The sequence below is a fragment of the Lagopus muta genome, chromosome 2 (genome assembly GCF_023343835.1).
Source record: "Lagopus muta isolate bLagMut1 chromosome 2, bLagMut1 primary, whole genome shotgun sequence".
Classification (NCBI taxonomy): Eukaryota; Metazoa; Chordata; class Aves; order Galliformes; family Phasianidae; genus Lagopus; species Lagopus muta.
The window spans coordinates 68,238,879-68,265,029 of NC_064434.1; the positions used below are offsets into that span (position 1 = coordinate 68,238,879).

At 43.4% G+C, this 26,151-nt stretch overlaps 1 protein-coding gene across 21 annotated transcripts in view; it reads left to right on the top strand.

Annotated features, from left to right (window-relative positions):
- The first annotated feature begins 18,213 nt into the window (after window positions 1-18,213).
- The window catches only part of AFDN (afadin, adherens junction formation factor), a 112,888-nt gene continuing 104,950 nt past the window's right edge, over window positions 18,214-26,151 (top strand). For 15 of the 21 annotated variants that reach the window (XR_007374840.1, XM_048934976.1, XM_048934987.1 and 12 more), the window contains exon 1: window positions 18,214-18,679. Coding sequence is in view for 19 of the 21 variants with exons in the window: in XM_048934976.1 (XP_048790933.1) it covers window positions 18,572-18,679 (108 nt within the window). In the remaining 2 variants the exon portion in view is untranslated. Of the gene's footprint in view, window positions 18,680-19,361; window positions 19,382-26,151 lie in introns of those variants that run through there. The other 6 variants (XM_048934994.1, XM_048934990.1, XM_048934992.1 and 3 more) reach the window with 2 other exon arrangements.

Genomic DNA, 26,151 nt, shown 5'->3' on the forward strand with positions numbered 1-26,151 from the left:
CATCCTCACAGTCCCTGTGACTGTGATGGAGCATTCCCAGACCACATTTTGACCAGAGGTACACAGGTATGGTTGACTTCCTGTTCACATTCCCTTCTCTGAAGCCAGCAAGGTCCAGGTGGTAGTCCCTGTCTTGTGTAGCATGGCAGCTGGGCAGACCCCACACACAGTGTCAGTGAGACAGGTTCAAACACATTTTGCTTCTCCTTTAGATCTGAAATGAAAACAGAGCAGATCGAGATCTACTTCCACTGATCCAAATGTTGATGCTGATGTGGGTGGCTACTGGCCCTGCAGAGTCAACCCATTGGTTGGCACATTGCTGGTGAATCTGGCGGTCATCTGTCTGTGAGCAGCAGGCAAAGAGTAATGAGGGAACCAAAAACCTGTCTTTAAAGCTGAGCTCAGAAGACACTAAGACTCAAATTTTGGTTTTGGACTCTTCATTCTGACACGGCTTGATCAAAACACAAGTCTTCACTCTTATTATTTGACATTAGGGAGGAGACACAAAGTTCTGCAGCAAGGACAGGTGCAATAGAAAGGTGCTTTAAAGTAAGTTTCCTTTATCTCCATTTTTATATTCCTTTAACTGAAGATCTTCCCTTCCCTTCCCTTCCCTTCCCTTCCCTTCCCTTCCCTTCCCTTCCCTTCCCTTCCCTTCCCTTCCCTTCCCTTCCCTTCCCTTCCCTTCCCTTCCCTTCCCTTCCCTTCCCTTCCCTTCCCTTCCCTTCCCTTCCCTTCCCTTCCCTTCCCTTCCCTTCCCTTCCCTTCCCTTCCCTTCCCTTCCCTTCCCTTCCCTTCCCTTCCCTTTCATTTGCAAGCAAACAGTCAGAAATCAAGTTTTGATCAAAAGAGAAGACCTATCCACTTATAAACAAATAATAGTTTGTGGATGCTGATATTTGACAGCTGTCTTTCAGTAGGTGCTCAGATAAAGTAAGTGCCATGCCAGCTACCCGCTATAAAACAGTTGCACATAGGAAGATGTGACACAGTTGGTTTTGATGGTTTCCCCTGTGGTTTTCACTTCCCTTTCTGGTTTCTGGTGAAAGTGATGCAACTGTGATTTCTCTCATTTCCTCCCTCTTCAGAATTTGTGAAAGTATCCTGTCTGTGCTTCTTTTTATATCAGCATCTTCATTTTCCTGTCAATTCTGAAGCAAATCCAGTTGCTTGAAAGGATTAAGGCTAAAATGAAACATTCCTCTCAATCGGCATTTTACACATAAAATCACAGAGTTACAGAGCAGTTGAGCATAGAAGGGAACTCTGGGAACCTTCTGTTTCACCCCTCCTGCCCAAAGCAGCTAACATATGGGGGCAAAAAGTAGCAGTGTGCTCTGCCTGTCACTTCAGTGAAATGCATGCAGCGAACTCTGTAAAATGCTAACACATTTCCAGTAGATCTAATGAACAGTCCTTGCTTAGATATTTTGGAATGCAGATGGCATTTGGAATTCATAAAACAAGCCAGAAGCCCTCTCCTTGTGTTCATCCCAGAGATTAGCAATAAAGATATAAAATCAAATGAATGATCATATACTCACTCAAAATTACAAGCTATTGATATAATAGCATGCCAATGCTAAAATACTGAGCAATTTTTGTAAGCAGAGTGCAGTGAGTTACTTGTGTGCTCTCAAGCCATTGGCTACGTGAAGAATTCCCTCTTTGCATAGTTTCCTGAACAGCTTATTTATTATACACATAGGAGATGCACACACACTGTCAACTTTTTGATAAGAGTAAGCACAGTGACATTTTCTAGAGAATGTGCAAAGCTGCATCCAGTGTTTCTCTGTTGGGATACGTGGCAGAAGCACGCTGACATCGAGCACTGCCTTATTCAGCATGTGCTCTGTTTGCATCCTAGTTTGAGTCACTCACCTTTTCCATGCTCTCTGTAGGCAACCAAGTCCATAAGCTTAGCATGCAGGGAACAGGCATTGCAGCAGCCCAGTTTTAGGCACCTGAACTCTTTGTTGGATGCTGGACAGCTAAAAGCAAATCCTTACTAATTTTGGTTTTCTCAAGGCATCCCATTGTGAGTGGCAGCAGCAGAGGGACAGTTTCATGAGCAACTTGGGCATTGGCATGAGAACAGGACAGCAGAGGCAGTGAGGAAGAGACTCGACGAGGCACATCATGCTAAGCAGCACAGCTAAACCCATCCATCTCTGCCTGTCCCCAGTGATTTCAGTGCCACATCATAGAACACATGGATGGGCAGCTGAGATCCTAGCTTCAGCCACTCGTGATGTTGGCACATCCTGACTCTCTGCAGCTTAGCTTCAGTTTCAGTCTGTTTCCAAGTGTTTTGTGCTAAACAAAACCAATCTTCAGCTTAATGTAGAACATTTTATGGGAGCATACTAAGTTAGAGCTTTTTGTTGCACTTGATCAGCTTTAAAACACTAACTAAACTCAACCAGCACAGTTCAGTAGGCGGTTAAGGCAGAAGAAATTGGACAGTGATCAGGAAGAAGCATTTGGGAAATGTGGTCAGGTGTTGAGGTTGACCAGTTGATAGTCTCATAGGGCTTGAGTGTTGCAAGATGTGAAATTCACTATCTACTTCAATAATTAATTCAAAAGCTTAAAAGATAAAAATAAAATACTTTTAATATCCAACTATTACTTATTTAGAATTAAACACAACTGTTACACCAAAGTCAGATGAGTCTCAGAATTATGTGGGAATTTAGTCAAATTACTTCAAAAATAATCTGTCCCTCTGCATTTTCAAAGAATCTAAGAGGAGAGATGTCCTTTGCTTAGAAAGCACAACTGAGGAATTTAACTGAAGTCTGTCAAATTGTTACTGAAAATGTTAACCTTCTTTGTTCTGTCATAAAACTGTCATCATCAATCTCACTGATTCAGGGATGATTATTAAGGCTTTCTTCTTAGAATTATGTTCTTAAACAGGTGAGCACTTAATCAGACAGCTTGCTATTGAAAATATTGGCAAACTCGAAAATCTATTTGTTACCTTTCCCTGCCTCTGTCCTCAGCAATGTTTATTGATTTGATAAGTTTCAAAACTATATTTACCTTTACAATTTAGGATTGTAGATTATAACTTGGTTCTTGTTAGACTTATAAACACACAATATAGTCTGGAAAACAATCTTATAGAATAATGTTTGAACAGTAAAGCCTTGTCCAGATTGACTCTACATATGCATATGTGTTCATATGCATGCATTTGAGTGCGGGCTTTCATGCCTCAAATTAAGGAACATAAAAAGAATGAGTTGTTTCACAGCATTAAAGAATAGAAAAGAAAAAAAAAAAGAACAATAAATTTCTGAAGATAGCTGGAGTCTGAAAACACTGCAGCTCTTTTGGGCTTCTGGGTCCTAACACAAAGTGAGACGTAGGATTGCAGCCAATAAACCAGATGGAGATCTGCTGGACATCACATCTCTTGAACAGACTTTTTTTCAGTTCAAGATGACTAGTCACATGCTGCTGGGGTGTGCTTTTAGTGCCGTGACTTTTCTCTGCCCAAGGTGGATGTTCACAGAGATTTTGGAACACCAGTTTTCCATGTCTTTTTTTAGGGCTGGTTATTTTTATCTTCCAGAGCACCTCTTCAAAATCTTTGGACAAATCTTTCCATCTGAAAATTAGGCAAGTTATCATAAACTTTCAGCCTTACTCCCTAACCAACATCAGCTTCTATGAATCCTGCTTTGAAAAAGACTTCAATATAGTCTGTGTTTTTCTTCTCACAGTGCCTCCCTACTCCAAATTTATACAGAATCCATAGAAAGAAAACCATTTTTGAGGAAACTGGCATGGTCTTATCCAGATGAATGGACTTGAGATAACATTGTGTCACCAACGTAGAGAAAGTTCAGCATAAAAATAGAAGTCACTACTTTAAAAGAAACCATTATAAATGTTAGTTACTAAACATTTACTGATCAGCACTATTTTGCATGGTTATTCTAGAAGACAAATTTCATTACGGTGAGTTTTTTTCTCAGAAACAGCTGATTCATAGTATTTCCCTAGCACACAAGTGGGCTTCAAGTCAAGTTGTTTGTCAACTGGAAATATCATCTTGCAAGGGAAAAGCTGTTTTAAAATCAATCAGGAGTGAAATTCATATAAAGCAATAAATGGTATATCAAGTTTGCATTTCTTAAATTGCTCTTCCCTTGCAGGAAATCTGGGTTTTACAGATCCCTATTGTTGATGACCAGGAATTGCTGCCATATGTAGTGAATGCTGCCAAGAACTACAGTCCAGAGATGGTTTCAAAGCTGTAATACCAGTGTTTTGATTGAAGCATTCCCTTGTAATCACTTAGAAACTTGCTTCTTTATTTTTCTACATGTTTTACCCTGCATTTCTTTTCTGCATAAATTCTCATCCTTCTGTTTCTTTTAATTTTCTGTTCATTACATTCACATTTATTCTTTCTCTGATCTTTTCCGGTTCCAGTAGCCCTTCCTACTCTGCTCTACACAGGAAGGCTTGGGGAGCATATGTTTGATACTGAGATTTCTGGTACCCCAGGACCTGTGACCACAGTCACAACGGAGAGAAGTTTGGGCTGATGGGCCGCTGCTGTAGCTGGTCATCGTAGCTCTGTGTGCGGCCACAGCTGGCTGCATTCCCATAACCGTATGGCTTGTTGCCGTAACAGTACAGAGGGAACACGAGTATTGTACAAGGACCCACCTTGATTTATAGTTGCAGTGGCACTGTGACTGGCATTCATAAGGAATGAGCACACTTACGGTCATTCAGTTGCATCCACTTACATTAATCTCACGACAAATGCTGGAGAGTGAAATGTGTACTCATGCATTTTAGTTATATAGCTGCATGCATCTGAGCTATAGCTAGATGTCAAAATTCTTACGTATTCATGTTTTCACACTGGCTTTGCACTGTGGCTACAAAAGAGCCTTTAAAAACTTACCAGAACTCCAGCTAGTGTAAATCAACATAGCTTCACTGAAATATTTTGCCTTGACATTGGTGTGAATATATTTCAGACCTGAATGACATAAGCTACACTTACCTCTGAATGCAAAAACATCATAAAAAAAACTAATGTATTTCTGTACCAAAACAAGCTTAGGTGAAAGCAAAGCAATGGGTCTATCTTCCATGGGACTGCCAATTTTTTTTGTTTAAGAGACATGAGTGACATCTGACATTTGCCATGGAAATCAAACATACAATTATTAAAATTGACACTCTCTTGCTAAAGATTTTTTTCCAGTTCTCATCCATACAACTTAGGTTTTGCTTATCTGATTGCTAGAATCAGGGTATTATGTACTGGTAGAGTAATAATTTTTATTGAATTTAGTAAAATAATAGGCTGATTTTTTCCAGGCTAGAGGATAGGTCAATTTGTATTGAATCTGCATGGTTTCTCTTTAAAGCCCTTTGAAGAAAACACATGCTTTTTGTAGGGAACCATAAAGCAGATTTAAGCTGATACTGCCACTATGTAGAAGGCAAATTGCCAGCACTGCTGACATCCGTGAGTACGTAATCTGAGTAACCCTTAAAATTCCCTCAGAGTTCTGCAATCTATTCCTTCTGCATTCCTTGGCTGCTAACTCCTCTTCCAGACATCCTTCAGCACTTATCTATCAGGCACAGCCTGAACTTTCAGGATCTCATCTTTGCCTGGTGCCTAAATAGGAACTTTTTCCTTTAGCTTGAACACAACTTGTGCCAGGCTGTTACTGAGTAAGTCACAACAGAGAGGTGGAGTCCTGTCTGTAGGTGGTTGATCCAAGAATGGTGCAAATGGAGATGCTGCCATTCAGATCCAAGCTCTTCCTTGTCAACCTCCTGCTCTAACAGATCTGTCTATAATGAGACTCTTCACCTTGAGTACTATGCCTCAGAAACAGATTGTAAATGTAGAGACCCTCATGCACAGTGCTTTTAAGGAGAATCTGGCAGCAGACAAGCAGGTGGCATGCAGAGGCTGGTGCTGCTGCTGGGTACAGAAGATGTACTTGCACCTTCCCTCCCTTCCACTTGTTCTAAAGTTCCTCAGACACGGTGAGCCATTTGGAGCAGCTCTTGCCTGAGTCTGTGGACAGATCTAGGGTACGTGACAGGGCTTCAGCCCAGGGTGGCAACCACAGGTTCTGCACAGTGACAGCTCAAAATAGCAGCGTTTACAAATACCTCTTACAAGTCAGAGTCAAAAGCTGCATGACAGGTACCTACCAGAGATGCAGTGGTGAGTAGGTAAGGAGGAGAATGAGGAACCAGCAGCCTGCTTTCTCTTCCTGCTTCATTGATTCACTCCATTTCTGCATCCTCCTGCGTCTGTACAATGGGAGTTCCTATGCTCACTCACAGTTATGATTAATTTTCATGCCCTAATTTTCATAAGCAACTATTAGGTTTGTTCATGATTTTGAAAAGCTTTGGAAAGGAGAAAGACTGAAATCATGGTCTGACTTCTTCCTCGGCTCGGGAGAGACTCAACAGTCAGTGGATACTGAGTGTTCCCATCTGGCAGGCTTACACCTCACTCTTTGAGGTATAGTAGTTTCAAAAAACGAGGCAAACCCACAGGTTTGGCATGTCAGAGAAGAGGAGCATTCCCACAAGGGAACTTGTCTGCCCAAGTAGGATATTCAAATTTTGTCAGACAGGATCTCTCTGCAAGGTAGAGCAGTTTCCTTCTGTCCTGTCTTAGGAACAGTGCAGGCATTTAGTTTAGGAAAATCGCTTCATTAAATACTTAAGCATAGGAATAAGCCAGGTGCCAAAGCTTGGTGGATTAAAACACCCCTGTGAAAACATCAAGTGATTGAGGAGGGACCACAGCATGGCTCTTAGGACAAAGAGTTGTGTTCTCTCCCTTTTCTGACTTCATGTGTATGTTTCCTGGGTTGACTAAGAACAAGTTCATCAGAACCCCAAGCTGAAATGCCCCTCTATAAGGGCCCTCTCTTTCTTTTTCAACAGAGAAACCACAGTGAGTGCAGTTTGTCTGTGCTAAAGGCAACCTTGGCAAACATCTCCTTATCAGCTGGAGAAATCCTTGAACAACCAAATTACAGCCTGACTTCACATAATAACATCAGGAAAGATATGTAAGCATATGTGTAACTTAGCATGAACTGTTTTACTTTCTTACTTAAGCGGAGCTTAACAATAATTTAAGTGCTTTCCAGAATGAGAAGAGAGAGAAGAAAAAAAAAAAAAAAAGGAAAAAAAAAAAGGGCAAGGAAAGAAGAAGAAAAGGGAAAGAAACAGAAGGAGGAGAAAGGAAGACCAGAAAAATGGAAAAGGAAGAATGGGAAGAGAGATTTCTAAAACTGACAACTTTTTTTTTTTTGTTCTGCTCTTGTTCCTTCTCTGCATCTATCACTTGTTCAATGCTGCTTTTGTTTTATCACTATTCAGAAAGTATTCCAAATCCCTTTGCAAAAAGTCTTGAAGCATAGATGTGCTCCAGTTTTGCTCTTGTCATAGACAATAACAAATCCATTTACATCAGTGACTAAGGATCTTGGCTTTGCTTAGAAAACACCAAATCAGCAGCGAGAAGGTCATTTTAACATGTTAGCCTGGGCTCTTTGTTTCTTAATTCATTTTAGGTCTGGTATAATTTTGTTTTTTCTAGCACTGGTGTGAAACTTGGAATAACCCTTTTCAGTCTTCTGTGCTGTTAACCCAGAAGGTTGTTGAACAGGTAGCACAGCCAAGCTGGGCAGCTGCAGTCTCCCTAAGATACTATTTAAGGAAAATAATTATATTAAAAAGGAATAAGAGTTTCTTAAGACCTTTTTTTTTTCTCTCTGCTTTGTCTAATGGAGCTCTCTGAGCTCATTTGCCTATGACAGTATTAAATTATTATTTTCTTTAAAGCTGTCTCAATGTATTATTCTTGCTGAAAGGATGAGGGCTACAACACTGGTGTTTCTGCTTTCCAGGGACAAATGCAAATAAGTAGGAGTTTGAAATATCTTGTAAATATTTTTGAATGCATCTTTTAATATCACTGGATGTTTTTTTACCTTTCGTAAAGTGTACGTAATGTGATTTGTTCGGAGTCAGAAATCACAGATCTGACCAGTGAGCAAAGATACATACTGCAGGAATTATTAACACTGACAGTATTCTCTGCCCTTCAGTAGCACTTGCATTGTTTTTAACAAGAACATATAATCCTTAACAAATGAAGAGTTATCATGTATGTATACAGTCTCAAGAGTCATTACAAGCAATTTATGATCCACTGAAAAACACCACCACTGCATTCCTTAAGGATGTATTAGCACCTTCCCCAGAGCAATCCATCAGATTATTAGGACTGAGCTTTATATCATCCTTAATGTGACATCACTTCTTGGCCTAAGAACATGACATAGAAAAAAAAGTAGTATTAAGTAGACATATTTATTTATGTATAGAGAGATTTGTGTTCAGAAGCTCCATTTGCTTCCAGACTTCAAAAAGCCCTATTGTAAGGAACTGAATTAGCTGTACTACTGCAGATAGAATTAAAATAGTTCCTCCTTAAACTATTTTACCTTTGTTATCAAGATGTTTGTCTAGAAAGACAGCTACTGTGTGCATGAGAGAACGTTCCCTTAGTTATTTACTTTTTAATAAGTCCAATAATGCAGTGTACTCTGAGTTGAAACAACACAGTACAGCCAAGCATTTTACTGGATGCTAGAATCTCCTTTAGAAAACTTAGGATACATTTGCAAGTGCAGTAAAGGGCCTTGGTATTTCCTTCTATGCCAGAAAAACCATGTTACACAGAAAGAAGGAGTTATCTGTTTAGCTAACTAAAACAAGGAAGATAAAGTGGCATCGTCATAAAACAGCAGGTAAGCTATGAATGTATTAGAAAGGAGAAAATATTAAATTCCAAAGGGTTAGTGAATGGAACAGTAAAAGCGTGACAAGAGCTAGTGTCTGAAAGGTGAATTTAAACACATGCAACACGACACACATTTAGCAGCAAGGATGATGAACTGTCAGGATAACCCCTGCAAGGCCCTTTATCCTCGGTCTCATCACCTGCAGTTCAAGCCTTTTTGAAAGATGAGATTTCACCTAGTGCAGATCCCTGAATTAATTTAAAGAACAGCTGAATACTATGGTTTCTGTTAGACCAGCCAGTAGAGATCTCCTGTACATTTTGCCTCACAGTCTATTAGTGTATAGATGAGTCTCTCCATTACTCCTTCCATACCAGGGCCTTTGGATCACCGCTCATATCTGGAGTAGGGCATTTTCTGTACTGTCTCCTTAGCAGGTGATATTTCTTTTGACTATTGCCAATTGAAAGCTATAATAGGAAGGAACTGTAATCTCACCATGCCATTGTATCCTGTGATGGTAACTGATAGTCAGATTAGTGTCAGTAACTGCAAAGAAATCCAGAGCAGGGTGAACATTTCAAAGCACTCTACTCAAGCAGAGATGCCTGGGCCTTGGGAAGCCCGCCCTAGGTTTAAGGTGCTGCTGGTGATGTAACTGGAGGCCTAGAATGCTTACTTCTTGACTCTGTAATGTGCTTTGTAACACTTGCTCACTCAAAGCGTCTGCAAACAAACAGCATAAAGTGCATGCAGGTGGGCCCAAGGTGGCTGATCTCCATCATGTCTTAGAAGCAGGGCTTAGAAAGTAGAATGCAAGAGCCATGAACGTACTGTAAAGAGTCCAATGGAGGGCCACCAAGATTATAAAAGGACTGGAGTACCTATCCTATGAGAAGATGGAGCTGAGAGTTTTCAGTCTGAAGAAGAGGAGGCTCTGAGGGGATTGCATCAATGTGTATAAATATGAGGCAAGGGGTGCAAAGAGGATAGAGCCACGCTCTTTATAGTGGTGCCCTTTGCCAGGACAAGAGCCAATGGGCACAAACTGGAACACAGGAGGCTCTGTCTAAACATCAGGAAGCACTTCTGCGCTGATGCAGGCTGCCCACAGAGGCTGTGGAGTCTCCTTCCTTGGATCTTCAGAAGCTGCCCCTGGATGTGGTCCTGCACACCCTGCTCTGGGTGTCCTGCCTTGAGCAGAGCTGGGCCCAGTGGCCCCAGAAGCCCCTTCCAATCTCTGCCACTCTGTGCACCTATAATTCTGTGAGGCAGAGAGTACCTGCAGTCTCACAGCATCACTCAGTGTGGAAGCAGCAGCTACCAACTCCAGGAATGTCTCACACAGAGTAGTTAATATCCACCCACTGCGATCCCTTCAGATAGGGCGATTTTTTTTTGCACAGCTTTCCTACTGAATTCTCATATTCAGAGAAGTACTGCTGGGAGACAAAGGACACATTTTCATGCCTTGTGGTCTACATTTGTAAGTGAGGACTTAAAGGTGCCTTTGATGACTGGGAGTTTACAGCACTTTGGAAAACAGGTCACTAATCTAGGTGCCTATTTCTGTGCATATGTTTCTAACTTTAGTCAGAAAAAGGGAAAGCGGTGATACTCCTGTTTTGGAATGTAGAAGTAATGTGATTCAGGAGATCCTTTGCCCAGAGAGCTGCCCTCCATAATCTTCATCTTAATGACTTCTAATTCTTCCCTTCTCGTTTGCTTGACCTGCAAATGTGCTGGATCCAGTGCTGGATCTGGAAAATCTTCTGTATTTATATGCCTTGGAAACAGTACTTTGTTCAAGACAAATCTGCTTCTGGTTTGTTTGTTTTTTTGTTTGGCAACCACTAAGTACTCTTCTACAATGTGAGCACAACAGTTTGTAAGCAGAAATTTTACATTTAGAAGAACTGCATACAGGAGTGTTTGTCTACGAGGTGCTGACCCCGAAGGTGCTTGTAAGGTAGAACACACCATGTTTGAGATTTGCTTAACTAGATCCCACAGTCTTGTTGGGTAACAGTAAGGAAGAGCACATATTTCTTAAATTACCTGTGAGGCTGTATATTGTGCATGACAGGTTAATTAACAGGTTCTAGCTGCCATTGTGTCAGCCTTCCTGTACTGCCACGAGATGGTCTGATTTTTCTATTCACTGTTGTACTAAATTGCTCTCCTGGGAGAAAATGATCCAGCCAAGGATACAAAATGCTGATGATTATTGTACCAGGTAGTCACATTTGCTTTCCAGTAGGTTTTAATATTTATCACGTGGTGATGGCCCGAGTGTTTCAAGAATGCTAAATGCTGCACACGCACACGATGAGAAGACAGCCCCTGCCTCAAAGCAACACACATATTGCAACGTGATAAGGAGAAAAGACAATAATGACCAGACAGAAAGTGGAAAGGTATGAAAAACAAGGCTTCTGGTTAGAGCAACAAGCAGAGGCTGCAGAATGCAAGGTACCTTACCATAGGGCTAGTAAGTCATAAGCTTTATGACCGGTGAGTTTAGAAGGATCCAAAGGAATTACCTCTGTGATTTTGGCTTGGTACCCTCCCGCAGTCAAGGAGTGGCACGGGATGAAAGGTGAGGGTGTTAGAGGAAAAAACGCACAGCTTCCTTTTAAAGGTTGGTCTCACAGAGAAGAGTCAGGGCTCAGTTATTTCAGAGTGTAATTACCCAGTACTCCTGTGCTGGCAGATGCAGTGCTAAGAGCAGACACCCAAGCTAGGAGGTGAGACAGCAGAGAATTTGATACGTGCGAATTTAGCCAACTAAAAAGGAAGTGCTTTCAGATGTAGCCTGAGAATCTCTATGTCATGTTCTGGAATGTAAAATAAGCTTTCTAATGTGCTTCCCCCCCACCCCCCAGCTACTCCCTTCTACACCCTGTTGGGTTGGGCTGAGCTGTGACCTCTCGGAAGTGAAGAGCAAGTGCTTCATTGAGCTTATTGCAGTGGGTTTAATGGAAATGGAGGTACTCCCTGTATAAATGTGATATATAACATCTTATACAAAATGCCATCATCAGCTAAAGCAAGGTATGGGCTTTAAAGTGAAGCCCATGACACAATCAGAACATGGAAGATTTGAAGAAGCTGGGGAATGGTGGCTGTGTTCTCAAGGAGGGATTGACTTCAGCTCTTCGCAGCCATCTGGAAAAGAGAAGGCTCCTGGGGGACCTTGCAGCGGCCTCCAATACCTGAAGGCAGCCTACAGGAAAGCTGGGAAGGGACCTTTTTTATAGGAACAGGTAGCAACAGGATGAGGGAAAATGGCTTTAAACTGGAAGAAGGTAGGTTTAGACTAGATAATAGGAAGACATTCTTTACTGCGAGGGTGGTGAGACACTGGAACAGGTTGCCCAGAGAGACTGTGGATGCCACCTCCCTGGAGGCATTCAAAGCTAGCTGGATGGCACTTCGAATAACCTGGTCTCCCTATAGCAGGGAGGTTGGAACTAGATGATCTTAAAGGTCCCTTCCAAGCCACATCAGTCTCTGATTCTGCAATCTAAAAGGTAGCATAAGGACATGAATAATAAGCTGATTAACCCTGTCACAAGGCAGCAATCTGAATCCTTCTGGAAATATTTGCTACTCTCCACTACCCTTAGCGGCAGTCTACACTAACACTCATTTTTTGATTTTTAAACAATTCAGGTTAGATAAAAGAAATCTCACTGCAGGTTTCTACAGAAGGCCTTCCGGATGCTTTCTGTTGCTTTTTACTCTTACGTACAAGCCTGTTCCTATTCCATGCTTGTTCCTCGAGAATGAGAAAGCATTACTAAGGAAAACTTGCTGAGAGAAGATTGCTGTGTTTTTGTTTGTTTGTTTGTTTGTTTTGTTTTGTTGTTGTTTTTTTTTGCTGAGCGGGCATTTTCTTTTCACAGGCTTACACCAAAGTTTTCACTTATAAGCTTTCTGAAGTATTTTCTTTTGAGGCTGCAGTTCTCTACTTACAGGACTTATGCATGTTCTGCAACCAAGAAGAACAGCAATTTGCTGGAGCCAATGATTATCCATTACATTCTTAGCTCAGTGGCAAGGTATATTTAAGTGAAAACCCACTCAGTACTTTCAGATTAGTTCCAAAAGAGTTAAATAAATATAAAAAGCCAATGACTCCACACATGCTAACTCAAATTGTTTCCAAATTAACCTTTCTGATTGAAAAAAAAAAAAAAGCTTAGATTTGGCCAAATGACTTCTGCTCCTGAAATGTATGGGTGCATTATAAACATTGCGTGAGTGTAAAAACATTAAAATTTTAACGTTCTATGCAATGTATGCTTTGAATGGTGTTGTTTTTTAAATCAAGTAATTACAGGGTGGAGAGAATGCATGGCCAGTGGTGGTGGGTTAATTACAAAACCGAACACCCACTATATCTTGCTGAAAGAGCCTTGCAACGATTATACATTGTTGTAACTAATAGCCTAGTTTGGGCTATTGATTGGAGAGCTATCCTCAATTTAAAAGAAATGTGCAACTTGTACCTCAGCGATTTACCATTTATATAAATAATGCTGTATATCACAGGGAGGGGAGCTTAGTTTCCGGAAATAGGGTTTATTTACGTGCTCCACATTTACGTGGTCCACTTGACAACTTTACATAGACTTTTCTGTTTCTTTCCCCTGTTATGGTCAGACAGTTTCCAGTCCTTTTTCAGGACACAGCAGTTCGGTTGAAAATACTTCAAAATAGAGATCTCTTATTAAAACAAACAAAACAAGAAAACCCCACAAAACCAACAACAACAATAAAACCTAGTAAAAAAACTTCTGTTGTACCTACATCTTCTCCAAATGTTAACAGATTGCATTTCAAATTGTATGAGACAAGGTCAGAAGAGATCATCTCCTAATCTAATGTGTACACCAGCCACTAAATTTGTCCTAATCACTTCTGTGTTGAGAACATCACTCTATGGGTAAAAAGCATTTTCCAGGAAAGTTTTCAGTATCAATCTGAAGGTACCAGGAGGATTCCAGTACTGGACGACACTGATAGCAAACATCTCACTGGGGCCTGATCCTCTGTGTGTGAGAGACTCGCATGTGCTTCTCATTTCCAAGACTGGTTCAGCTGAATACAGACAGACATCTTGCTGAAATCAGTGTGAATATTCACATGCTCCAAGGCAGTCTAACTCCTGTCCATCTTGTTGAACATGGATCAAAGAGTGTGCTTCAATACAGACAGACCTGAACCTAGTCTGTGCTCTGAACCTACATGCTCAGGTAGGCCTAAATATGATTGCTCTGAACCTAAGTCTTAAGTGTAGAAATGTTCACCACCAAATTACTTGGAAAGGTCTTGTTTATAATAAAAATTAAGTATCTTCCTTTCCAAGGAATTGTTTCAGCAGTTCATCCACATATAAAACAAAGGATAAATTTACCAAGATAAGTGATTGGCTGCCATTTATACTGTCTAGTGCTTTCCTTTCCCTGAAAATAGAGCAAGGATAGTTGAACTGAAAACCCAAAGACTTCCAATTATATAACTTGCCCTGTTTTCCCCTCCCCTCCCCTCCCCTTACTTAATTTATTTTAAAGAGGCCAAGGTTATGAAAATCTTACACTCATACAGTAAGAAAAATGGGATCTAAATGCAAAGATTTTTCATGCAGCATGAATTTGCCCATGTAGACTTTAAGTACTATGTTTGTTTACCAATTAAGCTATGAAACAGATACTTTGATGTATACAGTGTGTGCAATTCACACAGGTGAGATAATGGTGCAACAAAAAATTCTTCCCTCCCTGACTCATGTGTGTTTATTGCGACCATAGCTGCAATCTTTATTCAGGCTCATTTATTTACCTCTGTGGGTGTGCCATCCATGTAAGGACTACAGTTTGATGACCCAGGTTTGCAGTGTTCCTGCTGCCCTCCTGTAAGCTTTTGCATTACGCTATGCAAAATTACAGCTCTGATACTTCTGCTCTAGAAACACATGCACGCTCAGGAAGCTACGGTAGGGGTTACTTTAACAATTTCCATCTTATCTGTGAATTTATAACTTCCAAGAGCATGCTGATTTATATGGTGTGGCACTGTATTTCGGACACACGCTGCCTCAGAAAATTACTGCTGCATTCTGGCAACCATATGGGCAGTTGGCTGGCAGCCATCAGAGCACGACCCTGCTTCCACGCAAACCTTCCCTACCCAAGAGAACCTTGGGCACCCACTGCACAGATTGCAATGGCCCAGGAACAGAAATACAGAGATTCTGTACACTCCTGTTACTTACAACCACCAGCTCCCCCAGGGATAGATACACATCTGTATGATTAACGAGTAAAGTTGCACAGCAGTGATCCCCTTGCAGCAGGTAACCACACAGGCACCGAGCTTCCTGGTGTCTCAGAGAATGGAGAGGATTGCAGAAGCCTACCCACATTTCTGCGTTTCTTATGTATTCTCTTTTCTAGTTGTTGCTCTCACTTCTGAGAACATAGTTTGCAAGTTCTATGGTAAAGGGCATTTATCTTATTTGTTCTGTGAAATACCTATTATTCTCTGAGGGCTGAACTAATAATCACAGTAATGGCTTACGGTAGCTCAGGTGTCTTAAGTGCCTTAGAAGAGAATGGAACATTTACACTCTTCAGTAAGGAAAGAAGTAAAAAACATTTTTCCTTACCACTCACAAATAGAGCAGTTTTTGTCCTCTGTTTTCTTGTTTCTCCCACACTATTATTTCTTACTGAATATATGATTATCAGTAGAGCTAAATCTAACTCAGTGGGACTACCTAAAGGGAAACTGAGCTGGACTGGAAACTCCTCAAAGAGGATTTTGATTTTGTCATCTCACTATGCAGAAATCTCAGAAAGAATAGACAAGACAAATTTCACCTAATGGTTTCAAGTAACTTTATGCAATGCTTTGAAGATGCCTTAAAGGTAGCTCAAACATACAAACTGTTTACATTTTATTTGTCTAATGCTTTCCATTCATAAATCTAAATTTTTTTTTCACAACTGTTCACAAGCATCACGTCTCTTGCATGGCTTTACAGCAGCTGTTCTACTTCCTTTTCCAATACCCCTGCGAAAAGAATAGAGATTGAAAGTGAAGCAGCACACATTCTCACAGTAAACCAGCTGGCACACGGTAATGTTATGCAGTTCTCTGCACACTAATTTTTTCCAAGAAGGCCAGGGCTTACACTCTGTTGCCAGCAGTTCACTCTCCATACACATAGCATCCTGCTGGTTCTCTCACACAGCTCATTTCATGGCTACGTTATGATTTTTCTTAAACCCTGATGTTGCATTAAAGCTGCTGCAGTTCCACTGTGGATGGCAACAACCTGTCTGGCAGGATAAGTGGGCCTGGTTTCTTTTAACACTGTTTCCACACTGTCCAGCACAGAAAAGCATTTATCAGCAGAGGGGCTGCTCCTACCATTTGATCATTAAGTAGCATTTCCAGTGCTCCTGCCACTACTGAAATATTTTGTAGTGCTGTGCAATATCTGGGAACTGACACTGAAATGCCATCAGTGTGCTCAGTGTGCTCAGTCTGGGGGATTTGTGTGGATCCAGACCAGAGTCTCGCTATGGTCCAGAAATGCTGACTAGCTGCAGTTAAAATAGAAATAAATAATTCACAGCTGATTATACACATCACATGGGTACAGCACAGTGATAAGTTTATTTCTGGTGCTTCTCAGCATTTGAAAACCCAGGCACGCCAGTGCTGCTAATTGTACTACTCCAAGCAGCCAGTTTTCCCAGTGCAACCACCTCTTTTCCTTGGGAAAAACAATTCTACCTGTGTAGCGAGTAATAGCAAAATGGCTATCTATGCACAGCCTACACCTAAAAGTCTCCTTCCTAATCCTGAAGTAATGCACCCAATGTCATTTATCCTGTGCCACCAATACCAGGACACAGCCAAGCATCCACTTCCATGCACTGCTCTGCAAACATCCTTTGCCAAGAGAGTACACAGCTCTCCACCTGGGCTGCTGACTGTCGCATCACAAATTTTATTCTGCTCCTTCATCTTTGTGGGCATTGCCAGAACACCTAAAGTTATCTGGATATGCAGAAAAAGCCACTCAGTGCAATTTCTTTCCTTTGGTATAGAGGATCATGGCTTTTTGTTCCTGCAGAAAGAAATAAAGGCTACATTTAGGATTATGACATTACAAGGACTTGAAAGTGCCCTCCCCACCACCTCCAATTCTCCCAGGGCTCTCAAAAGGCCTTTGAATGTCTCCCAGGGTTTGGGACCCAAGGAACAGGATCCCCTGCGTACTCGGTGCTCTGACACGGCACAGTTACGGATATAGGGCAGAAATATAACTGACCTTCACTGTAAAACCAGAGCTGCCGGCGCTTGCACGGGAGCTGTACTGCTGGGTAAAAACAATAATGTAATTGCTTAGTGGAGACAAGGCCTCTGAGGAATCCCTTCTGCAAATAACCCAATCTATCGCAACTCCAGCAAAACTCACTCTGCTGAATTCTCTCGGCAAAGAGGAACTTGAAATACTGTGCTGGGAGCACCGAAAAGGAACAGCGGTTCCCCCTTTTTTAACCACCTGAAGAAACCAAACCAAACAAAGGCACGCGCTCGGGAAGCCCAGCCCAGAGCTGGCAGTTCAAGGACCACTCCTCACGCCCAGGGGACACCCGGCGCACACCAACCACAGCTGACTACGGATTGGGGCGCATCACTTACGTCGGCAGGGCAGAAAACAAAGCCGAGCCCCTACAGCCACGCTGCCCATCAAGCTATGCCCCTGACACCTCTTGCGAGAAACCGCAAGGAAATTCTCTTCCTACAAAACACTAAACCGCGTCTGATGCTTTATCTCACGCTGCGGAGATTTATGTCCGCACATTCTTTCCAGACAGCTTCTTCCCCGCAGCGCCCCGAAGGCCCCGCACGGCCGCGCCGGGCGGGACCGCGCTCAGGGCACAGCTCCGCGCTCCGCTCCGAGCCGCCTGGCGAGCCAAGGCCGGCGCTGAGCGGGCGGGAGGGCGGCTTCGCCAAAGCGCTGGAAAACAGGAAAATATACCGCGCCCCGGCGGATCTTTGTTCCCGCGGGCGAGCTCTCAGGAGCCCCTCGCTGCCGCCCTGCGCAGCTCCGAGGGGCCGCGGCCACCGCCACCGCACCTGGCCGCGCCCCCGCTCCCACCCCGCGCCCCGGGGACGGCAGGGGAAAGGAAGAGAAGGGAGGGGGCGCGCCGCCATCCGCCGGGCGCGGGGAGGTGACGGCCACAGGAGCGCGCGTGCACCGCGGGAGGGCGGGCGGGAGTGCGGCCGGGCGGGGGCGCGCACGGGACGGTGTGCGAGGCGGCGAGCGAGGGGAGGGCGATAGTGGGGCGGAGAAAGGCGGCGGCGGTGGCTTCGCTGGGCTCGGGGCAGGCGAAGGGGACGGGCGCCGCCGAGCCAGGAGACACCGCGGCGGCTGCCGGCGCGGGGCATCCTTCCTCCTCCCCGCCCCCCGCCCTTCCCTCTTTTTCTTTCTCTCCTCCGTCGCCGTCCGCCGGGACCGAGCGCGAGCGGAGCGGCGATCCCGGGGCGTTTCCGCGGCTCCCGTGCCGGCCGCCACCGAGAGGAGCGCCGGCCCCTCCCCGGCGGGCTGCCTCCCCCCCCCCGCTCCGCGCCCGGGGCTCGGCGGAGAGGGCCCGGCCGCGGCCCCGGCTCGGCTCCCGGCGGCGGCGGCGGCGGGCTCGGCGAGGATGTCGGGCGGCGGCAGCCGGGAGGAGGAGCGGCGTAAACTCGCCGACATCATCAACCACTGGAACGCGAACCGGCTGGACCTGTTCGAGATCAGCGCCCCCACCGAGGTGAGCGACCCCGGCGCGGCCGCACGGCCCGGGCCGCCCGGAGGTGAGGCACCGCGCCCGGCGCAGGCCGCGGCCCCCGCTCCGCCACCGCGCGGCCGCCGGGCAGGGAGCCGGTGCGCGGCCCGTGCCCGGGGTTAGGTTGTGGCGGTGAGAGCACGGGGGAGAGAGAGAACGAGAGAGAAGGAAGGGGGGAGGCCCGGCGGTGGGCTTCGCTTTGTGTGAGCGCCTGGCAGCGCCCGGCTTTGTGCGGCACAAAGCAACCTGCCGGCCGCGGGCGGGAGACGGGGCTGCGCCGCCGGGGCGTGACGGGCGGCGCTCGGCCGGGAGTGCGCAGCAGGAGCAGGTTCCTGGTGCCTTGTTCACATGTTGTACCGGAAAAACACAGCGGGCAGTTTCTTCCTAACGAAATGGGTGTTGCTCGCGGCTGAGAGGCTGCGTTTACTTTTCAAAAAAAAAAGAGGCCACACCCTGCCCCTGCCCCTGGTCGCGCTGCCCGGGGCCGTGCCTCGTTCTGGAGCCCCCCCTCCCCCCTCCCCACGTCGTGGGCCCGGGGAGAACGGGAGGAAATTCATTCTTGCTCTTGGCCTGGCCCTGCTCCTGGCTGATCATTAACTGAGGGCTCGGAGAGCTGCGCTATCCTGGCCGTGCAGCCGGGCACTGGCTGCTGGTGTAGCCGCGAGAAGTTCCGAGTGCCATTCTCAGGTTTTCCCATTGTGCTTTGGGTATTTTCGGTGCTGCTTGTTGTAGGCTGCCGAGCAGAGGGCTCTGCTATTCTGTGCACCTTGCGGTATCTATCATAATGCTAGCTCCTTGCGTTGCATAGGTCTCGCCCATATTCCCGCTGGCTGACAGTCACTTGCTTCATAACTGGGCTGATGCTGGCATAAAGTCTCTGTCGATCGTGTTTCAGAACTCAGCACCCTGGGACTGCAGGGTGACTGCTGTCTCATGAGTGCATCTGTTCATTCCCTGTGTGTTCTAACTCCAGCCCTTTTTCTGTGTGTCTGGGGGACGTTGGACTCCTGCTGTGTTGCAATAACTGGTTTAACAACTCCTATGTTTTTTGGGTCCGCCTTACGTGTTTGTCATACTGAGCTGGGCTTTGCACAAAGCTTCCTTACAGCTGCTATAGAAGGAAACATCGATTTCACTTGCATTAGCTCCGTGCTTCTGCCATTCTATAGTCTTTGAACCAGTGTAGGAACATGCTCAGCACTGTCAGCAATGAGATTTATTCCAGTTGAACTGCTGATGGTTAAAATGAAGCGTATGGATATCTCTGAACATCTAAGCTTCTTAAAGTACTGGTTCTAATGATGTTTGGTAAGACTGCAGCTGTGTCTGCAGCAAACTGACGATAGGTGAAGTGCATTTTCCTTCCATCTGGAAGGAAAATTGCAAACACAAAAGCTCACGTTCTTCCTAGGTCAGTGAGTACGGCCTCAAGCTGTTGGAGTTCAGGCAGTGTTTGGGCAATGCTTTCAGACTCAGGGTTTGGATTTGGGTGGTGCTGTGTGGAGCCAGAGCTTGGTCTCTGATCCTTGGGAGTTCCTTCCAGCTTGGGATATTCTATGGTTACCCTGAGCTGATCCAAATGTGCATTATTTTCAACTCCAGTGGTGATGTGATTGTTGTGCGTGCTATTTGTCAGCACAAACGGGGCCTTTGCCAGACTATTTTAGCCCCAGCAATCCCAAGTGGTTTCCACGCTGTTCCTAGGTCAGAGGGAACATCAGGAACGTTGCACTCACAGTACAGGCTGCAGCGGGTGCAGCATTTGTACAGGTGCAGTAAGGTGGATATATGGCTTTTTGTACAGGTGGTATTGCTGTAAGCAATTGAGATGTGGCAGTTGGCTGGCTGCATTAGTGTTGCAGCAAGCACGTGCCAGCACTGTGAGCTGTCACCCAGAGCTCCCATTGTGTGTATGTTTGGGGTTTTGAGAGCTGCTACCTTGCAGTGATTCTCCAGGCTTTGCTTCCATGTAAACAGTCTCTTAAGTGACTCATCTTCTGTGTGTCCTATGTAGCAAGAATAGGCATTTCCAGAGGAATGAAACCCTTGCTTAATAGTAGGGTTTAATTTATGCCTTAGAAGAAGGGGGGGGAGAAAGAAAAAAGAGAGAAATTAGTGGAAAATGACAGAAGCTTTGTCACTGTCAGTACCTAAACCCTACTGATACACCTCAGCATTAGCTTGGAAGGACCTACTCCCTGGTGTGCAGTTGCTCCTGATCCACCAGGTCCTTTACCCCCTAAGTGCAAAGTGTCCCATGTGCTTTGGCCTCGGACGTTCAGAGCGGGATTTTGAAGCAACTTTAAATGTGTGGTTATTTTTCAGGGAAGTGCCTCATGAAATGAATCGGTTTGAGTTGCTGTTAATATTTCAGTGTCCTCAGGGATTAGGTATCCACTTCTCTGTGTGCCTCTCTTAAGTGCTAGGCACAAGTTGTTTCTAAAAGCACATTGCTGGTGAGATGGAGAGAAGCAACAGCCTTAGGTAGGGCACAGCACTGAGTCCTGTTCCTAATTTTCTCCTGTTATGTGATATGAGTGGCTACATCATTCAGTGCTGCTTTTCCTCAGCAAGACAGGGAACGGGTCAGCTTCTGTGCCGACAGTGAAGTATTTCTCTCTGTGTATTCTATGTGAGGAAGACTGGGAACTTCTTTGCAGTAAGGATTTCCCATCTTTACCTGCTGATGCTGTCACTGAAGTCACATGTGGGGAGCAAGGTTTAACATTGTGATTTTTTTTTTTTTTTTTTAAACCTATTTTGACGCTTGGTGTCTTGAGAAACCTGATAATTGCATTCTGTTTGCTCTGAACAAATTGGTTAAGAGCACTTCTGTGACTTCAGGGGCTTATAATGAGCAAAATAAAAGTTCTGTTTTTCAAGTTTTAGCAGTGAATGCAAGCTAACCTCCAGTGCCATCAGGAGCAGTGCTGACTGCAGATCCTTCCTTGACAGCTCTGCAGCACTGAGGCGAATATGAATTTGATTCATGTAACCATCACTGTCTTTGTCTTAAGTGATGAGACAGCTATGCATTTTAGGAAGTCCAAGAAAGATAGAGCAGGTTTTTTGGGAAACGTGGGCTGAATCATAGTTTGTTTTGCAGATAAATCAACAATCAAATTGAAAATGAAACAGAATGTTTATGCTTTTTTTTTAAATGTTTTTCTGTTCCACTTTCCTTTTCCCTGTTTCCCTGGTATTACCAGGGTTTTGAATGTTTCTCCTATCTGGCTGGCTTCTCCTCCACCCCTTTTTTCCTCTTAGTTTTTTTCTTTAGCTATGAATGGAAACCCAGTAAGAAGCCTACAGACCTACAGTAGGAAACAAACTGAGCTTTTGACCTTGTTTTGAGTCTTAGGTCTTGTTTTGAGAGTTCTCAAATACGAGAAACTTTGCTAATAACTTGATAACAAGTGTGTTGTATTGAAGTTTGCAGATTAAAAACAAACGGAAAAGCAGAAGTGCGTAAGTGCAAATCATCTCTTTTCTTTTTAGGTTTTTTCCCCCTTTATTATATAAAATGTCTATGGAAACTTTGGAAAAGAGCAAGAAAAGCAAAAGCATTATGGACTGATGCATTTATCACTGTCAGATAAAATAAATATCAGTCCTCCTGAAAGCATTTAATGTGTGGTTTAAGGCACCATAGGTGAACTAGGCGTTATAATTATTGTTGATCTTGATGGCAAGGTACGGTTTCATCTTTAATGTATGCTTTGATAACTGTATGTGGGAGGAATGGAAGAGCTTTGTTGTTCTGAGCAGGATTTATGGATTAGGAAAGAGAGTAGCATTTAAATTTTACTTTTTTTTGGGAAAAGCCCCACCTGTTCTAAAAAGTGGCTTTTTTGGTAATTGCCCAAGGCCTTGGAGGTGGATATCAGAAGTATTGTTCTGTTGTACTTTTGCTTTATGATAGAGATAGCTTTTCTGATCTAGTGAGCGAAAGTAGAAGCTTGCTTTACAAAAAAAAAAAAAAAGCTCAGAGAAATAAAATGATTTGTACTGAGAGTGTGTGTAACTTCTGACTGGCCATGGCTTGAAATAAAACAAGCCCCTGAATGGGGATTTTTATTTTTTTGGTCTGAAAGCACCTTGTGTAAGCTTAGCAGTGAGGTGCAGGACTAACCGCAGCCTTTCTGCATAAGCGTGTTTCTGAACTGGTTGGTGTGTTGTCATTTTTTGATACAGACTTCCCTCATATTCTGATACTGTTTGTGTATTTGACCAAGTCAGTATATTTTACATTGTTGGGTGTTTTGTTTTGTTTTTGTTTTGTTTTGTTTTTTTTCAGACTTTAAATGCAAATAACCGATTTAGGGGAGATGTTGCACAGTGGGTTTTAAAGTTGATTCAATTTTTGCGTTTATTCTTTGGGTTCAGATCTGATTCTGCTTCACAAAGTGTTGTAAATAATTATTGTGGCCATGCCTGGTATAAGCCAGGAGTTTGTGATTCTTTTCAAAGAAACTGTACAAGTTTAAATCCAATGAAAGCAATAAGAATTAGGAATCTTTTAAGTTTTAAAACCCCTGCAGATTCCTATCTGCATGGTTGCTCACCCATTTGCTTTGAAAAATTGCCTCTGTGACTCTGAAAAGACTCATCATTTAAGACTGGGACTACCTATGGCTGCCTATTGCATCATGGACAGTCTTGTCCGTAACAGTGGAAGTCTGAAGCTAGGCAGCTGTCTAAATGGTAGGAGTTGCTTGTGCTTTCTTCATGCACTACATTCATTGTGACAATATGGTAATTCCTAAGCAGTCTGGAAAGGTATATTGGAAACCTTGAGGACTGTTGCCTACACTTTTCAGTGGGTAGCTATCACTAAACAGGCACAGTTAAAGAGGAGGTTGCTAACCTATAATCAGTGCTTCAGAGTTTTAATTTCTAATTGCAACTTACTGAGTGTTGACTTCTGCATCAGAATGTCTGGAGGAAAGAAATCATGAGCAGAGGTCTTCTCATTTGCATTAGAAGGACTGCTTGGAGATCAGTTCTGCTTTAACTGAGTAGAAGTGAGTAGTCTGCCTTCACAAATGAATTGCTGCTATCCGGAGAGTGATAACAGGTTTGAATTAAAATCTTGATCACAATCTACAGGCAACATAATAGCACAAAGATATTCCTCTTCTAGGAGGAAGTTTTGTGCTATGCCTTCTGTATTCCTTAAGTTGTTCCTTGACTGGTGGCTAAATAGGTTCATACAACTGAGACATACTGGCTTTGAAAATTCCCTCCCAGTGTGTGAATCTGTTGCCTGACAAAAGTGCCATTGACAGGTATTATTTTTCAGTTGAAAAAAGCCTAGAATGTTACAGATTTACTTGGTTAGCCCAAATATGCCCATATTTGAGATATATCAGAAATGTTAAAATAAATGGAATACACTTGAATGATGTTCATGGATAAACTTGCTTTGTAATTGATCTTATGGACAAAGTGTTGCCTTTGTCCATAAGAAATGTTCATCTAAATGGGATAAGGAGAACTGAAATTTAGCTGAAAGATATTATTAGCTAAAATGAGCTGGTGTTTGATAAGGTTGTAGATCATGAGAAGGCACTCTGAATTTATCTTTGTGTCAATATTTGAAAAGCTGCTTTGTTACAAATACAGGGAAATAGATTGTGGCTATCCATAATAGAGAGCATTACATTAAAGAATAACTTCTGGCTTTGGCCAGCGCTTCTGGTGAAAGTGGAATTCAAAATCACCATGTGAAGTGATACACTGATAAACTTCTGTTATGATAAGTGAAGTCAAATGTAGCAGATGTTACAGATAAGTAACCAAAGTGCTTGATCTCTCAGACTGTAGAACTTCATGCTAACGGAAGCCTCTTCTGAGGTACGTTTGAGTAAAGTACTGCTTACATAATCTTGGATTTTTGGTGAATTTTGGCTAGGAAAAAGTATTTTTGTGTAAAATGCCTTTTGAGTGATGCTTATCTTAGTGCCTAGAGATTTATGAGATTATTACTTAGGCCTGTTTATTTCTGCTGTTAATATTGTCGCACTGATTTTGGAAATGTTTTCCTCTTGCTAAACAACTCTTAAATCAGTTACTAGCATCCTGATATCCTAACGTTTTAGGAGGATGCTTTTCTGACTGGCTATAAAATACCAACACGAGAATTATTTCAGTAACTGATAAATAGAATCATAGAATGGCCTGGGTTGAAAAGGACCTCAAAGATCATTGAGTTTCAACCCCCCTGCTGTGAACAGTGTCACCAACCACCAGATCAGGCTGCCCAGAGCCACATCCAGCCTGGCCTTGAATGCCTCCAGGAATGGGGCATCCACAGCCTCCTGGGGCAACCTGTTCCAGTGCCTCACCATCCTCATTCTGATAATGTATTTTTTTAAGTAGTTGAGATGGAGACAGGTGAGCAACACATCTTGTGCTTATGTGTAGCTCAGAGTTAAGAAAAGCAAAATAACTGACCAGATGTTCCATGCTCATTTTCTTCCAGAAATTCAGATATCCAAGATGAAAACAGAATGCAAATGAGATTCAAAAGTATTAATGAAAAATAGTTCCAATTCAGCAGAAGCACTCGTGCCGTCTTTGTGGAACGTAGTGTGCCTGGTGAACTTCTGTATAATGAACAAATTTATGGGTACATAACATGAGTTTTTGCAGTGGGAGGGTTATTTTTCCATGTGATTGGTTGCCCTCAGTCACCAAGTTGCAACTGCCTTTTGTTGTTGTCTTGTTTGGTTCTCTAGGCGAGCTAAAAGATCTGCTTTGACATGAAGTCCACGCTTGTTTCTGTACGCACCTGGATTATGTGCTTGTTTCAGTACGCAGCTGGATTGCTGACACCTCATGGTGCTCTTTGTTAGGGATACATAACTTAGTAAAACCATTCCATGTAGTACTTAGGGATTGTGGTCGTCTGTGTCTGTTGCAGGTTTTAGCCTCACGGTTCTCAAATTTGAAATGCTTGATCAGTATTGTCATGTGATTATATCTTTAACTTCTACAGAGCTGCTTTCTTTCCTTTTGTGCTCACCTGTAAGCTACGCCATCAGCTCAGCTCCTCTTCAGATCATCTTCTAGCCTAGATATTCTTTCCAGGGAACTGTACCTCTGAGATTACCTCCATCCCAGTCCCCTTATGAAGGTGCCACCCTGTCTAAATCTGCTTTCTTCTTTTCTCTCCACACTGTCAAGGACAGAATTCCTTACTGTTGTGGTCTGTCTGGAACAGCGTTAGTATATAGATTAATGATTACTTCTCAAAATGCATTCACAATTGGTTCTGAGAGGCCTGGAAAAAAGTCCTAGGACCATGGATGCCATCTAGAAGACCAGCGTACCATGTTAGTTGTAAATGCAAGTGTGACATTAGGAAATGTAATACTGCAGTATGTTTTTCTTACTGGGTTTTGAATCTCTACATATAAATGGAAAGAATCTAGTGATAGAATGTATGATTGTGC